Source organism: Bos grunniens, chromosome 16 (genome assembly GCF_055505025.1).
Source record: "Bos grunniens cultivar Pamir isolate PY7600 chromosome 16, Bosgru_T2T1.0, whole genome shotgun sequence".
NCBI classification, from domain to species: Eukaryota; Metazoa; Chordata; class Mammalia; order Artiodactyla; family Bovidae; genus Bos; species Bos grunniens.
Genome location: NC_141180.1, coordinates 76,426,580 through 76,444,113, shown reverse-complemented (window position 1 = coordinate 76,444,113; position 17,534 = coordinate 76,426,580). Strand labels below are relative to the sequence as shown.

Genomic DNA, 17,534 nt, shown 5'->3' with positions numbered 1-17,534 from the left:
ACTTACCAATACATCGTGGGATTGACTGCCATCTCCCATCCTTGCACACAATTTCTTCTGCATCTTGAATTAAATAGTTTTCTTTACATAGAATTGATATTTTTTCTCCATCCTGATAATTCACTGTAGTTGTCATATCACAAGCATTGGGAACCTGAGGTGGAGGTGGGCATAGTTGTATTTTTGCTTCTGAAAATATTAAAATTAGATTTCTTGATTAAAAAGCATAAGTTCAAATATTAAAGGAAATTTTTTCAATAAACAGAAAGCTCTAATGTTATATCATAAATGATCAAATAATATGATACTCTGTAATTATACTCTTAAGCTTGTTTAGCACTTCAGTATATCACATTTGGTTCATTGTCTCATGATCTTAGTTTCTTCCTTTTATTCTTCCTGTGCTCAATCTTGCATGATTTATGTAAAACAGATTTTATTTTTTCTAACCTTTAGGATGCCCTAATTGAATTGCTCACCCAGTTATAGGTACTGAGGAAAAACTGCTATCAGGGTCTCTTTTTTTTTTTTTTAGATTTTCATGATCAGATATATTGGACTTGGATTGAAGCCCTCACCAATTTTTCTACCATGGGAGTTGATTAGCCAGATGAGAAACTACATTTAGTTAATAAACTATTAATGTGATGCTGATTCTTGGACAAGGTAAGAGTTAGATTGGTTCACTGGGATTTAGAGTGTATTGTTTACAGGTCAGTACTCTCCTGAAGGTACAATTCACTAGCTTTCCTGCACTGTTAAACGATATATACACTGATGAATGCACCTTCTTTAACGGATTAGCAAGCCTGGCTTTCTCTACGTGACCAGAGGGTATAAAAGATCCCTCTGTAAACTGTGTCTGAGTCCATCAAATAGAGATACCTCAAATATCCAATTCATAATCTGAAGACAAAACCTGTTCTGCTCAACTGAGGGAAGACTGCGTGAATGCACCTGGAAGAATTTGGAGCCCTTTATGACCCCTTGGTTTTGCTTTCTCCTGTCATACTTCATTTCTATTTCATTAGAAACACTATGCAAGTATAGGCTGGAAACTCATAAATCCTTTCAGGGAGCCAACATTTTGTATTAAATTCAGGGACATATTTGACTGAATATACTTTATTCATCATTAGTAATATCATCAGATTTTCTATTCTGATCTAAGTCAATAGGAGTATTTTTTGTGCTTTGTTGTGCTTAGTCACTCAATAATGTCAGACTCTTTGCAACCCCATGGATTATAAACTGCCAGGCTCCTCTGTCCATGGGGATTCTGGATTCTCCAGGCAAGAATACTGGAGTGGGTTGCCTTGCCCTCCTCCAGTGGATCTTCCCAACACAGGAATCGAACCGAGGTCTCCTGGAACTCGGGTGGACTCTTTACCATCAGAGCCACCAGGGAAGACTTGGAATAGTTTATGTTTCATCACAAATATTTCTCTTATTTCTGTTTTAACTATTTTGACCTTTTTATCAATGTATTTTCAAGAATTTATTTTTTTTTATGTCTGATGTTTAAACATTTTTGTCCTAATAATTTTAATTTGTTAAGAGTCTTCCAAAAGTTAGTCTATACACTACATTTCCCCGTAAACTGAATATTTTGCAAATCAGCTATTTATACTTTTTAGCTTATTATAAAAATTGACATTTTAATTTTAGTTTTCCTTTCCTTCTGTGTTCTTTGGATGTATGCTCTTTTCTGGATTCTAGATTGTACTACCTATTACTTAATTCACTTTTTTTGTAAATCAAGTTTTAATCTATACATATCTTTGTTTTTTCCTGTGTACCATAGATTCTAAAGTATACAGTTTTCATCTTACTTAATTTAACATATTTTCTGTCAGTAAATCACAGAAAAAAATTTTTTTTAATTTCCAAGTTTTGTGATATGGGTGAATAAGTTGTTTATCTAGCTTTCTTTTAATTTACAATTGCTTTTAATTTATAGAGAATAATTTGAGGACTCATTACATGAAATTGATGAGGAATTCTTTTATCACATGAAAATAATCAGGTGTTTTAAATTAATTAGCTATATTTCAATAAATGAATGTGGACTTCCAGAGAAGGCATATTATGAAAACTATGAAGACCTATTTTATAAATATTAAAAAGGTAATTCACAAAGACTAAGCCATTATAAATATATAATGTATCTAAGAATATATCAGAGTACATGAAGCAAAGATGGGCAGAACTGAAAGAAGAAATAGACAAATCCACAACCACTTGTTAGCAATTCTGAGAGCATTCCTACTCTGATGGATAGAAGAACTAGAAAAAGCTATTTGAAGATATAGGTACATTTTAGAACACTATGAACAATGTTAACCTGATCTAGAAACTAGAATATACATATACTTTATATGAAATGGAAACATCACAAAGATAGACAACATGCTGTGCAACAAAGAAAGAATAAAATTCAAAATATTAAAAATTTACAGACTGTGTTCTATGACAAGGGAATTAGATTAGAAATAAATAAGAATAAATTATCTATGTAATCACTGATGATAATCATCAAATTGTGTACAGTAAATATATGCAGCTCTCTAGATAACAATCATACCACAGTATTACTGTTAATGGAGACTGAACTACTTAGAAATCCATAAACATGTGAGAATTAAACAACACATTTCTAAACAACTGTTACATCAAAGAAGCCACTATGAATATTAGACAATATTTCACATACAGTTCATTGAAAATAAAATTGATACATATTTATAAATTTTTGAGGCACAGGTAAAGCAATACTTAGAAGTAAAAAAAGGTAGTTTTACAGGCTTAGATTTCAAAAGCAGGATGGTTTGAATCAATGTTATCATTTTTTATCTTAAAAAATGAGAGAGTAAAATTAAAATGAAGTGATCAGAAAAAAGGAAAATTAAGTCCACAAGAGAGAAAAAATTGAGAAAGATTAACAGAAAAGAGAAAACAGAAAATTAAGAAAGTTAAAAATCATGAACATTAACAAGATACAAATTAGACACAAGAGGAAATGGAAGAAACTATGTGTGTTAAAAATGTTAATTTGAAAATGATAATTTTGAAAAACAAAACTCTATTCACAAAATAAAGGAGGGAAACAACTCTCAATACCAAAAATGAAAGAGGTGAGATTACCCAATATACTATAGGATTAAAAGAAAAATAGAATGTTATGTGACTATTAGAAATGATTTTACATCAATCAATTTCATAAGTTAGGTAAAATAGAGATATTTCTTGAAAAATGCAACAGTCACACAGTGATAAGACAATGTAGAAAATGTGAATAGCATACTCCCTATTAAAGAAACTGAATTCTTCATCAAGGGAATATTTCAAAGAAGCAAACTGCATATCAGATCTCACGTGTGCTCAGTTGTGTCCAACTCTCTGCAACCCTATGGACTGCAGCCTGCCAGGCTTCTCTGTCCATGGGATTCTGCAGGCAAGAATACTGAAGTGGGTAGCCATTCCCTTCTCCAGGGAATCTTCCCTACTCAGGGATTGAACCCGGGTCTCCTGAATTGCAGGCAGATTCTTTACTGTCTGAGCCCCCAGGGGAGCCTATTGGTATGTCTGGAAATATTGAAGCAGAAATAAACAGAGACATACCATGTTTATGAATTCAAAATTCAATATGGTAAAGAAGCCAATTGTCCACAATTCTTTTCTCATTACAAAGTCATCCCATTTGATATACAACCCAATATTTTATCAAAATATTGTAAAGTAATTAACCTCCAATTAAAATAAATAAATTTATATTTAAAAAAAAGTTTGGAAGTTTCCCCTGAAATTTCTATGTTCAAAACCAAAATAAATAAAGTTATTTTGAGTGAGAGGAACATACTTGGAGACTATTATCAGACTTTCAGCCTGCTAAAAAGCTAGTTACAAAGGTAATTTGGCAGCAGTGAAGATAGTTAAGTGACTAAATATAAAGTTCAGAAATAAATCAACACTTTTCTGGTTAACTGATTTTTTCACTTCAATGGCTTTTCCACACATATTCTTAAAATAATTGACAATCCATCCATAAAAAATTAACTCCTACTTTATGCAATTCTCAAATGTTAACATGAGACAGATAACATACTTAAATATACTCACATAAAATTATAAAGTTTCTAGAAGAAACTGTAGAACATATGTACTTCACTACCCCTAAATGTTGCTTGCTTCTTTAAAGATGCAGTTGTGTAGCAAGCTCTTTTAATTTTATATTTGCTACTAATTTAGAATAATTTATAATCATGAATTCCTTGAAATTTGGGGGGAATTTCTTCATCATATGAAATAATAAATTGTTGTAATTTAACTATATTTAAAAAGCTAATATATATTTCCAGACAAGGTACATGACAAAAATTAAGAAGTATTTTATAATTAAAAAAAAGTTAATTCACAAGGACCAAGCAATCATAAATATATAATGTATAATATACAATGCTGTGCTTAGCCAGTCAGTCATGTCTCACTCTTTGTGATCCCATGGTCTGCAACTTGCCAGGCTCCTCTGTCCTTGGGGCTTCTCCAGACAAGAATACTGGAGTGGGTTGCCTCCATGGGATCCTCACAACACAGGGATTGAACCCAGGTCCCCCCCAACTGCAAGCACATTATAGACTGATCTACCAGGGAAACTCAAGAATCCTGGAGTGGGCAGCTTAACTCTTCTCTAGGGGATATTCCTGATCTAGAAATTGAACTGGGGTCTCCTGCATGGCAGGCGGATTCTTTACCAGCACAACTTCCAGGGAAGCCCATAATATACAATGTACATTATGTATCGGCATGGCAGTTATTTAGAAGCTTGTTGTTTAATTCCCAAATAGTTATGTTTTTCTAAATAATTTATTCTTCATTAATACAGCTTTATTGTTGTATGATTTTTATATTTGGATCTTTATAAAAGGATGAATTATGAGGTGGAATATTAGACAGTAAATCTGGTTTTCTATTGATTTGAAGCTTCTGTCTAGATATTCTAGGCTTGTAGAAATTGGTAAACATATTGAGGATAGAGAGTCCAAAAGTCATAGAATTGGAGAAAAGAAACACAGATATTAAAAGTGGAAAATTGAAATGAACCTATTCAATTGGAATTCATCATGTAAACATGACTCAAGACTTCTCAAGATAGTTAAACAAACAAGAGAAATAAATGACTGCTGCTGCTGCTGCTAAGTCGCTTCAGTCGTGTCTGACTCTGTGCGACCCCATAGATGGCAGCCCACCAGGCTCCCCTCCCTGGGATTCTCCAGGCAAGAACACCGGAGTGGGTTGCCATTTCCTTCTCCAGTGCATGAAAGTGAAAAGTGAAAGTGAAGTCGCTCAGTCGTGTCCGACTCCTAGCGACCCCATGGACTGCAGCCTTCCAGGCTCCTCCGTCCATGGGATTTTCCAGGCAAGAGTGGGGTGCCATTGCCTTCTCCCAAAATAGATGACTAGATAGATACATAAATATATATAAATAGATACATAGATTGATACATATAGATATGTTGATAAATACATAATAGTTCAGCATAAACATAAGTACATTTATGTGTAATACACAAAATCAGAAACAATGGCTTTTCCATAGAAATGAGCACACCTACTGCCCAGATGTTAATTTAAAGTCACAAAGTCTCTGAGTTGTTTGTCACATAGCTGATTAAGGCACGTTATACAATTAATATTTAGACACATTATTTTGATTAGCTTCTAAATTACCTTGCAGATGGAAAATATTTGGAATGATAAATAGCTAAATTTCCTTGAAGGACACAAAGATACTACTTTTACAAGTTAGTGAGATATAGAATACATTTTTTAAAACATTATGGACAAGAGATTACCTTCATTGCAGTCTACTTTAGGATCCCATTCTCCATTTATACAGATTGAGTGCTTGTGTTCTGATTTTCCTCGACATTGGTAACTTTTGTTGGTGTTATGGTCATATTCAATCTTATGTGCTGGTCTCCCCCCAGGTGGAAATAATGTTGACCCTTTACACTTCCTAAGTTCATCTGTTGCTATAAAATGAAAACATTCTCTTGAAAAGACTAATTCTAAAGAACCAAATAGCCAATAACAAAAAATAGCTTATTTTGTCAATAAAATAATGATGTTACAATTTATGCCTACAAATTCCACCAGCCAAGTTATTGCTGATCAAATTGCATGAGATGAAAAATTATACATGAGCCTGAGTCTTGTGTCCAGTTTTTGAAATTTCAGAGAAAATTCCCATCCTAAAGATTTCTGCCTTTTTGACTGGAATACTTTTTGATGATCTACATAGCAAATAGCTATCACGTGAATAAATTTGGTCCCAAACTTGAAATCTGTGCAAATATTCATAAATTTGCTTGTTGACCTTAAGCATCTCTACATTATTTTTAATTCACAATCTTAAAACAATAAAATAAAACAATTTTCTGTGGACTAAGCATACCAAGTTGCTACTTTATATACATTTTTTTTTCAAGAAATAATATGAAACATAATAAGAAAACTACATCCAAGGTGTTTTGTATAGAATCTTAACTTTTAAGCAAATCTTTTACCTGACACCAAAAATAAACAAACACTTGAAATAAGAAGATGGGTACTTAAAGTTACAACCTATCTTGCATATACACTTGGAGTCTTTGAGCCACTATGTTATGTACCAGATCATTATAATGCAATATAAAGCCATGATAACAATTTTTTTCTAGCTCCAGGATAAGTTAAATATGGACTAAAAAAGCTTTATGTATATATATACCTATTTTATAAGTTCAGTGCAAGTGGAAGTTCTTTTTGAATTTGACAAAATATCCATATAGATCTTTGGCAGTATATGTTAATGATTTGTTTATGATAAAGGTTTAGTGAAATGAATAAAATAATGAAAAGTCGAGTAGATAGTCAAAGAAAAATGATGATATCAAAATAAAACTCTGAAAAAATAAAATAACAAGCTGAATTGAAAACACACTAAAGGCTTGAGAATTAGCCTTGTTTTTAAATTTTGTTCAGGGTCTTGATGGACATAAAACCAGTAGTATTCTTCAAGGAATGGTGGCCAAAGGAAGATGTATACTCAAAAGGAGAAATAGTGGCTGCGGGCCTCATCCTATGATGGACTGATTTCTGGAAGGAAAGCAGACGTATTTTATTAGGAGAAAATAAGCATAGTAGGAAGAATGACAAGCTAGATTAGACAGAGTTACAAAATAAACCTCGAGAGAAGAAAACTGGAATAAGGTCTATTATAGCAAAGGGGGACTACATTAAACTGAATACAGGTAGAGGATTAACCTTTGCAAGGAAAACTCTGAGGTCAGAAGAGTACTAATTGAAGCAAACATTTTGGCATTAGGTATAATGAAAAGTTAAATGAGGTGAGGTCATTTGAGGAGATAGAAGAGGACAAAGATGAGGTTTGATCTTGAAGAATTGGCAATACCTAGGACAATAATGTGTTCATGAAAATGCAGGGATTAATAAGCAAAAAAAAATTACTATTTAACTAAATAAACTCCCACTGAATGTCTCCCATCTGTCAATTGGTCTTTTGAAATGGGTCTTTTGACATACTGTCGGCAAAGAAAACAGCTATCAGTCCCTGCCCTCACTCAGGGCCTAAGCCTAAGCCATACCTTCTTCTTGGAATAATTAATGACTAGAAATATAATGAGTTAATAGGCCTGGAAATCCAGGGCTGTCTTTGAATGCAGAGCCCAGGAAAACTCCAGGAAAAAGTCTATTCCAATAGAAAAAATGAAAGAAGGCAGCTAACATTGATTCTCTTGGTCAGTCATCAAAGACTTGATCATCCAAAAGTCAGGATGAGTCTCTTACAGGGAAATGCGTCAGGGCAGGTTCCTGGCCCCACCCCAAGTGCCTCCCATGACAGAGTTACCTACTAACAGGGAGGGCTGGAGCCCACCTTCCCCAACACAGTAAATTCCCTTTGCAGAATTTGAAACAGATAGAGAAATTATCATTGTTAGAAGCTTGAGAGGGAAGATTCCTACAGAAATGTATCAAATGGGTATTTTCCTCAACTATAATTCCTGGTTTCCAATGTTCTAAAAGAAAGAGTACCATATAAAAGCAAAAATGGCATTTCTGCAATGATAGTTGTATTTTCCTGGTAACTAGTACTCCCATTTTAATCACATGAGTATCTACCAGTAAGGTTTAGTTTCACACTTGTCAAGATAAACAATGTCCATATCAGGACAGAAAGATGGATAAAATTCTATTGCTAGTTTATATTTTTCCTCTTCAACACATATTGGACTATAAAAATCAAATGTTTGGGATCATTATATTTTAAGATCTGACATTCTCAAGGATAACTCTAAATTTCAATAGAATGGCTGCAAATACTAAAGGTCAATTTGAGATGTGTATTCTGACCAATGCACTGAGGAGGCTGGGTCCACTCTCCACTAATACACGTGATAAATCTGGGTCCAATCATTGTAAATGCTTCTGTGCAACTGAACTCAACCGAGTCTCCATGGTGATAGGGAGGGACAGAAGGCTTGACATCGCCGTGATCAAGGTCAGGTATATTTCCACAGGTACGCTCCTCCTCTGAAAATCCACAAATATATTTGTCTTTAAAATATTATTTAAATGTGTATATGGATACAAATAAGAGTAATGATTTACCTTGAAATATTACTACTTTTAATACATTACCAATACACACAGGTAAAGCTGTCCATTCTCCATCAACACACTGAATTTTATGAGAACCCTTCATCAGAAATTTGGGGTTGCAAGCATATTCCACGACCTCATTGTGTGCATATTCTTCTTTGTGTATTTCTTTCCTTTTCCCATTAGGAAGTTCAGGAGGTAGAGCACAGGACTTTACTTTCTTTACTGTAGAAATATTGCATAAATTATGGTAACATTGTGTCTTATAACTGAAAAATCCAGCTAATGCAGAAATGGATTTCTCTAAATGATCTTTTATTTGTTATATAATTTATTTTAGCATTCTTAAACGATGAAAAAAAAATAGTGTTTACTGATTCTGTTACTCATCTTGAACTAGTATATTGAAGTCTATGTATGCTCAGAAACCATGTTCATTATCCAGACATGTTAAATAAATATGCAAACCAGTTACTCAATCTGGGAGTATAAATTACAGCAATACTTTTATTCCACAGAAACACTGTGTGAAAACTTTTTGAAAAAAATATCATTTGAGAGAAGCATTTGAAAAGTTTAACTTTGATTCATATGATTTGATACATGTGACTGAACTGATTTTAAGTTACTTGAACACTCTTTAGATATACTTGAGGACACTAGATGTAAAGCCCATAGTATATAAACTCTCCAATATTAATGGTGGAATTGCAGGAAAAAGGAAAACTAACAAGAAATCCTGCCAGTGTCAGGTTCCTCATGCATTTATGTGGATTCTCCACCACATATTTCAAGAAGGCACCTGGAGGTTAATTTCTTAAAGAAGAAAAACTGAGGTATACCCAGCACATATCCTTGGTGGGTCATTCAGTCGTGTCCGACTCTGTGTAACCCCATAGACAGCAGCCCACCACGCTTCTCTGTCCCCGGGATTATCCAGGCAAGAATACTGGAGTGGGTTGCCGTTTCCTTCTCCACCTTGGTGGGTATATCTCTGCCTTAATCATTAGACTATAGATGCACTGAAAGTGGACAGAAAATTAAGGGAGGGAAACAAAAAGGTTGATATCTGAAATCCCAACTCTTGCTCCAACAACTGTCAGATAAATATTTACCTTTACACGTTGGAAGTTTAGGGGACCATCCAAAGTGGTAGCACTGAACTGAATCTGCTCCAACCATAATACGGCCTTGACTGCAGGAGAATTTCAGCACATCTCCAACTTTGTATGTTTCTTTCCTGGGATAAGCATTTAAGTATGGATCCATTTTGGGAATACTGCATTCTCTTTCTATCAAAAAAGATAAATAATTGAGTGAGAATATTTAACCATTGCAAAATAAATATTATTTGTGTAACATAAAACGAGGTGCTGGATACTGCATACACAGAACACACATTAATGCTCTTCCTTGAAAAACATTACATGTTAGGTTTTATACATCCTCTGCACTCATCTGGGATTTTGAGAAATATTAAGGTATTGAGCAGCAACATATATGCCTGATAATTTATTTGTAAAGTCAACTTGTTAATACTGGATCTGATTTTATCACTGACATTTACAAAATATAATGCTACTTTTTTGGTCTCAAAATGTAGAAATATTCTCTCAGAATAAAAAATACACAATTTTAAAACTGAATACAAATGAAAAAATGATATAAAAAATATAACTGGGAAACTAGAACACACAAGAGAGACATTTCTCTTATATTTGAGTTACAGGTACATTAAAAATCACTTAATTTTATCTACACGTATAGAAATCAAACTGAAACATGAAACAAAATGAGTAAACATGTTCAAGGTCACATAGGCATATTCTAGGTGTCTTGATTATGTATATGACAACATAAACATCTAATCTTATTGTACCTATAAATGAGCTTAACTATTAATATATGTTTAATTATTCTGATTCATTTTAAAAATGTATAAACTTATCATTGAAAATGTGTAAAATCTATGAAATTTGTGACATTGCTGTGTGTGGATTAGTCGCTCACTTGTGTCTGACCCTTTGTGACCCCGTGGAGTATAGCTAGCCAGGCTCTCTGCCCATGGAATTCTCCGGGCAAGAATACTGGAGTGGGTAGTCATCCCCTTCTCTAGGGGATCTTCCTAACCAAGGGATCAAACCCAGGTCTCCCGCATTGTAGGCAGATTCTTTACCATCTGAGCCACCAGGGATTGCTACATATTATCAAAAATTTCATGATTCTTTATTTGGAATCTTCCTATTGCTAAATCATTTTTAAACTTCTCAATTGGAATTTAAGAATTAGAATCTCACCAAAAAGTAGAATCATACTATCTAAAATTCTTCAAACATTATCATAAAATTATACATAAGCTAACTAGTTTTACAAGTAATGCCCCCTCCCCCCAAAATCAATAAGTTTGTTTCTGCTTTTTTGTTGTTGTTGTTTGTTTCTGTTTCTGCTTTTTTTTAATGTTGAGTTTTGTAGCTTAGATGAGAGGTTACTATTGATGAGAATCATTGGGTTTCCTTTCCTAAAATTCTATTCCAAACTTCCACATAGCAATACTTCTGTTGGTATGTGACTTTGTTTACATATTTTATGTTTATCTTATGTAAAATTCCTATTTTATCATACTGTGTTAAATATTGCTTTAACAACAACAAAAAGGTCTTGGCATTAGGCTCTTTTCCAACTGCTGTCTTCCAATAGAGTGACTGTAAGAAAGACATGATCATGTTAAAAGCCTTTCCCTTTACTTAGAATTGTTAGTAGCTCAGTTGTGTGGATCTCTTTGCGATTCCCTGACTGCAGCTCGCCAAAATTCCATGGAATTCTTCAGGCAAAAATATTGCAGTGGGTTGCCATTCCCTTCTCTAAGGGATCTTCCTAACCCAGGGATCAAATCCAGGTCTCCCGCAATGCAAGTGGATATTTTACTGTCAGGTGGCTCAGAAATTTTGAAAGTGAAATTGTAGTCTCTCAGGTATGTCTCTTTTTGACCCTATGGATTATAGCCCTCCAGACTCCTCTATCTGTGGAATTCTTCAGGCAAGAATACTGCAGAGGGTTGCCATTTCCTTTTCCAAGGAATCTTCCTGACCCAGGGATTGAACCCAAGTCTCCTGCATTGCAGGCAGATTCTTTACCATCTGATCTTTTTAAAATAAGCCAATTGCTTTGCTGCCATGGCTGCCGCAAAGGCGTGTGCCTCTGCTGACGAATGGTTTCCAGGCTTTCTTTGCATAGACGTCTTCCTACATAAACTTGACCCGCAGTCCCTCCTACTTTCTAAGCACTTGGATTCTTTTGTTCTTAGAATACACTTATTGGATTAATAGAAATATTTTTACTTTTTGGTTCATTATTTGCCTTAACTCATCTTTTTATTTTTTTCATACTGGCATGAAAGCTCTTGAAAGACATACCACCGTCCCCCACTGTATCCTTCACAATTACTCTTAGGCAACTTCTGGCATATATTAGGTGCTTGCTGACAGCCTGAAAGTGAAATTTGGGCTCTGGACACTGTCGAACAAGCCTGGCCTGTTCCTCTAACAAGCTTCCCCTGTGTGTCTATCTGAAATCTCTATCCTGAACCTCTTGTTCTCTGTCACAACCAAGCCTTTTCAAAGAGTTATGTCCACATGCTGTATTGCATTTCTTACTAATAATTTATTTAGCAGGTTCTAAGTAGGTTTTCCCCTGTCTACTCCATCTGAAACTGTCTCTCTCACAATTAATGTTGGCACCACATTTTTAGTCTTTTAACCTGGCTTATTAACTGAATTAGAAGTATTCATTAGTGTAACTATTCTAATGTAATTAGTTTACAATTTCCTTGATTAAACTGTATGGCAGGCATTATGACAAGTGTATATGAATAATTTATTTTAATAACTAAAAGATCTTTTGAAATATTAGAACATTTGTAGATATTAAATCATTTTACAGACTCAGAGGAGTGAATAAACCTTCAAACAGGTTGTTGCCCTTAGATTCATACTTAGCAAATGGTGGAATTGGATATAGAACCATTTCAGGCTGATTCCATAGAAATTACTATTAGTCAATTTATTATCCCTTGCTCTTAAATCATTTTACTCTGTCCAATCTATGCAACATTCATTCTGACATTTTTTTCTCCTAAATTCTCTGGGTCCTCCTTTCTTTCTGTCCACTTTGCCATCTATTCTTCTTCTGTCAGACACCTCAGTGTTGGAAGCTTCAGGACTCAGTCTTGAGCTGTCTTCTATTTTCATTCTACATTCTTTTCTAATCTGATGTCATAATTTAGAGAGTGATAATCTCATGTGTATATCTCCTGCTTAAACCTATGCATTCAACACTACAGTTGATGTATCCAATGTTTATGGTCCCCATTGGCCCAACCACAATGTGTTCAGGTCAAAGTTGTGATGCTCTTGCAAGAGTGTTCTTTCTCCTGCCAGTACCACGTACAAAGTCATTTCCATTTGCTTGCTTGCTTATGAGAAAATGGTATTCAAAACATGAGTCCCTTCAACTTTTGCTCTTTCTGACAACCAACATTTAGCAACGTTATGTGCATTTATTACCAGGAGAATATATCCCAAATCTATTCTCTGCTCTGAATCACTTCAGCCAAGAATTTATCTAATCCCCACACTTTTTCACCCCACATGGTTTCTTGAATCTTCTCTTGTCCATCATAAGCACAGCATACAGAAAAATCCACAAACGGCCTTCAAAAATCCAAATAAAATTATATCATTCCTTTTCTTAAAATTCCCTATGGCTTTTCATGAATCATAAAATCAATCAATGTTAATATGCCTTGAAATAACCCAGCTCATCTTTCCTTTGCCTCATATCAGCTTTAGCTCATTAAATCCTCTCTCATTCAGTAGAATCTGCCCACCTTCATATTTTCCAAATATTACCTTGCTGCCAAAGTTTGCACATAACTCTTCCCTTGACTTGGGACACTCAACATCCACTCAGCTTACCAGAGACTGAAGCCCTATTTTCAACCCTGGAAAAAACACATCTGATTGGCAAAATAAAAGAGATCCATGTCATTGTCCTCAGAACTTGTCCAAGTCAGAAAATAAAAAGCACCTGTCAAAACCTGCAGAAGTTAACATTCAAGGTAGGAGGTATAAGCAGACACTTACAAGCAAATACTTGAACAGGTTGCAAGACCCTGTCATTTTGTATTGAGTGAGTCATTGGACTTTAAAACTTCCCCTCCTTCCAGTTTACATTAAAGTAGAAGGAAGCATCATTCCTTAAAGATGATTCTAGATCTGTGTAATTTGGTACAAATAAAACACTTCTGACAATTACTGTTAAATTTTGCTTATCTCTAAGAACATCTGGAAAAGAGTGCTTACCATAGCATGCAGCTTTATCAGACCAGCCGTCTTGACCACATACTATGGAGCCTGTGGTACGTCCATCTCGGTTCTCATACCCATCAACACATTCGTAGTCCAGCCTGTCGTTCAGCCTGAACCACGTGCCATCACTTTTGACTCTGGCCTTCTCAAATACTGGCCTGTCACAGGATTCTAAGGGATAATGGGATTTTGATTTTATTTCTAATATTATTTAGTGGGCAATTTGATTGAGTTTCATCTCAAGGGAAAAGGGCTTCACCAATTAGTATGTACAAATCATAAAAAATTAGCCAACCATGCCAGTGATATATCACTGTCCTGAAATAATTACTCAAAGTGAAAACAAGTGTATTTTTATGCAACATTTTTCTCAACACTTAATGTTCCTGAATTATTTACGTTATGAACATGTTCCTCAGTTGCTGTACTTGTGCATTTTTTTCCAAAGCTAGTATTAAAATAAGCCATTACAGAAGTATTATACTATTTTCATAACAGCATTTTCCTAATTAATATGCCAAATTAATTAGCAGTTGTGACATATTTGCCAGAGAAAACTTCAATGAAAAGAAGTAATTTTCAAAAGGCAAGTTAATTTTTTAAAGATGCTATAAAATTTTTAAAATTCACATGCTGATTTTCCTTTTCCAACTATATCTCTAATGGTTGTATATTATTTTATACTTATCGAGGTTGAATACAGACATAATTTTATTATTTATAGCTATTTATAAGAAAATATGTTAACAAACAATCTGTTTTCACTAACACCATGCTGCTGCTGCTGCTAAGTCGCTCCAGTCGTGTCCAACTCTGTGCGACCCCATAGACGGCAGCCCACCAGGCTCCCCCGTCCCTAGGATTCTCCAAGCAAGAACACTGGAGTGGGTTGCCATTTCCTTCTCCAATGCAAGAAAGTGAAAAGTGAAAGTGAAGTCGCTCAGTCGTGTCCGACTCCTAGCGATCCCACGGACTGCAGCCCACCAGACTCCTCCATCCATGGGATTTTCCAGGCAAGAGTACTGGAGTGGGGTGCCACTGCCTTCTCCTCACTAACACCATAGACTGATGTTAATTGTTTAAATAATTTACTTCAAACTTCATAATGTATTAAAGCAAAATTATACTAGTAAAATATAATAACAGATATTTTTCATAAAAAGAGTGTTAGAATGGAAAACTGTCATATATTAAAATAAAATAAGTTTGATATGTGAAACTTTTTTCATTTTGAGGGTGTAGTGCCTGTAGCAAGTATAGACCCTGGAAAAAATAAAATGAAAACAGTAGAAAGGGATATTATAAATACCCACTTCACCTAAAGTGAATATGTAAAATATCACTTCAAAAATATCCGTGTGTAGCTTTGGGATGAATAAAACAAACTCATTAATTGTTCTTAGAAAATCTTCATAAACATCTATGTGTTGCTACAAGAAAAACCTTCAGCACAGCAGAATTTGGTCCTGTCTAGAAGTGTTTCTCTGTCTCCACTAACTAGATGTTTATGAAGATTTCCTAAGAGAGAATTTTTCACAAGGATATCTATCCTAGAGACTCAAACATGAATTATATATCATATTATTTGAAGTTTATGCACTATGGCCTCACATCTTTGCTTAAAAACATAACTTTTAGGCTTAGGAGCAGAGACTCTGGCTTAAGAGTCTCCTAAAATAAAAGCAGATGCAATCAGCACAAAGGTCTCAACTGAAAATAAATGAATTTATCCTGGAAGAGAGGTAAGGCTCTTAGCAAAATTAGATTTTAGTCACAGGATGTTTTAAAGTGACAAAACGTTGAACTAAATAGTACAATGATACTCTACTCCACTAGTAATTAATCATTAAAGGCAAAAAAAAAAAAAAAAAAGATACATTTTTCAAAGCTTTGTAATTGATCTTTTCAAATACAGCCATGGAACCACAAAACACTTCATATGACCCTGCCCCAGCAAAAAAATTAAAAAAAGAAAGAAAAAAGGACAAAAGAACAAAGTTAATACTTCTGTATAGTTATCATCAAGATAAAGAATACTAAGATGATGAATTACTTACTAATGCATACAGGTTGAGCTGACCATCCATTTTTCAGACATGTAATTAACCCTGATGTCTTACCATCTGCTGTTACATATCCTGGTTTACACTTATATTCTGTTTGTTTATTTAGGGGATACGTAAAGGTAGATTCAGACAAAAATCCATTCTCAATCCTTATATTGGATTTTGAACATGTTTCTAAAAGGGAGAAAGCATAAAGAAAAGGTAAGCATATATTTGATACACATTTCATAAGGACCCAAATAAGGTAATGATACAAAAAAAGGGGGGTCATTTATGACTATAAACCAAGAAAACTTCTAATCATTTAAGGTCGTGTGTAAGAGAAAAAAAAAAAAAAACTATGAGTTTCCAAAGATATTAAACCAAAACACTTGATTTCTGTTTTCTATAACAAAGCAAGATTTAAAATACTCCAAATTCCTTCTAGGAAATTATTAGAAATCTGTTTGTCTAAAGGATCTGGAATCCCACAGCATGTCAGAAATCTTTTAGCAATGGGTTTCCTTTCCTGGGACTTGTTGAAAGTATTGTCTAGTCTGGATCTCTTACACAACCCAGAACACAGATCAGGTGACGATCACAGAATCTTCCACCATTGTTACCCCAGCCTTTGTCTCTGAGAATTTGAAATGCTGTCATCAAAACTGGGTGCTTAAAGCCATATCAGTACATGGAGTTCAACGAAGATGACAAAGATGAATACATCCATTCCTTTTACTAAGGACAAAATATTGATCCTTCAAACCATGAATAACTAAACTTGGAAAAGTACAATTCTGTCACCTACTAGACATCTTCATAGAATTCAGCTAATTTTTTTAGTACTTCACGGATAAAGAAGAAATCAAAAGAGAAAACTGAATATTTTGAATTGAATGAAAATAAAACCATGATAATTAAAGTCTTATATGATTTATGAGATGACACAAAACTGTGCTGAGGGGAATTTTAAAATTACATAGCAATAATAGTAATGATAAAGATGAAAATCAATAATTGCTTTTCCTTAAAACTGAAAATAGAAAAGCAAACAAGCCCAACACATACAATTTGGAAACACTGCAGTAATATTAGTAAGAGAGTGGAATAGGCCATCTTGACCTCTCCTTCCCTCCACAGACACACTGAATTAACAACTATGTGTGTATCAGCTCCTTCGATTCAAAATAGAAACAGTAGATGAGAAGTTCTGCATTCAAGGCAAGTGAGAAAATGCCAAAATCCTAAGTGGCAGGGAAAACTAAGACACATTCCTGCAATAAAATCCATGCAGCAGAGGACCATACAATTTGAAGGGAACACTCAACTCCCAGCTTCTCCTGGAGGAGCAAGGAGTTTGATCCACAATCTAGATCTCTGATTTTGCAAATGCTAGTCCAGGGTCCAGCTTCCAATTTACCTGCCTCTGGGAGGCCTAGGATTTCCAGTCTCCTAGGATAAC

General features: G+C 34.5%; 1 protein-coding gene across 6 annotated transcripts in view; it reads right to left on the bottom strand.

Moving 5' to 3' along the window:
* Positions 1 to 17,534, bottom strand: part of LOC147357043 (complement factor H) — a 109,825-nt gene that overhangs the window by 28,555 nt on the left and 63,736 nt on the right. For 5 of the 6 annotated variants that reach the window (XM_086345582.1, XM_086345583.1, XM_086345584.1 and 2 more), the window contains 7 exons: positions 16,085 to 16,267; positions 14,022 to 14,198; positions 9,777 to 9,953; positions 8,701 to 8,886; positions 8,413 to 8,592; positions 5,853 to 6,032; positions 7 to 189 (listed from right to left, as the gene is read on the bottom strand). In XM_086345582.1, coding sequence (XP_086201708.1) covers positions 7 to 189; positions 5,853 to 6,032; positions 8,413 to 8,592; positions 8,701 to 8,886; positions 9,777 to 9,953; positions 14,022 to 14,198; positions 16,085 to 16,267 — 1,266 coding nt within the window. Of the gene's footprint in view, positions 1 to 6; positions 190 to 5,852; positions 6,033 to 6,769; positions 8,593 to 8,700; positions 8,887 to 9,776; positions 9,954 to 14,021; positions 14,199 to 16,084; positions 16,268 to 17,534 lie in introns of all 6 variants that reach the window. The other variant, XR_015143761.1, reaches the window with a different exon arrangement.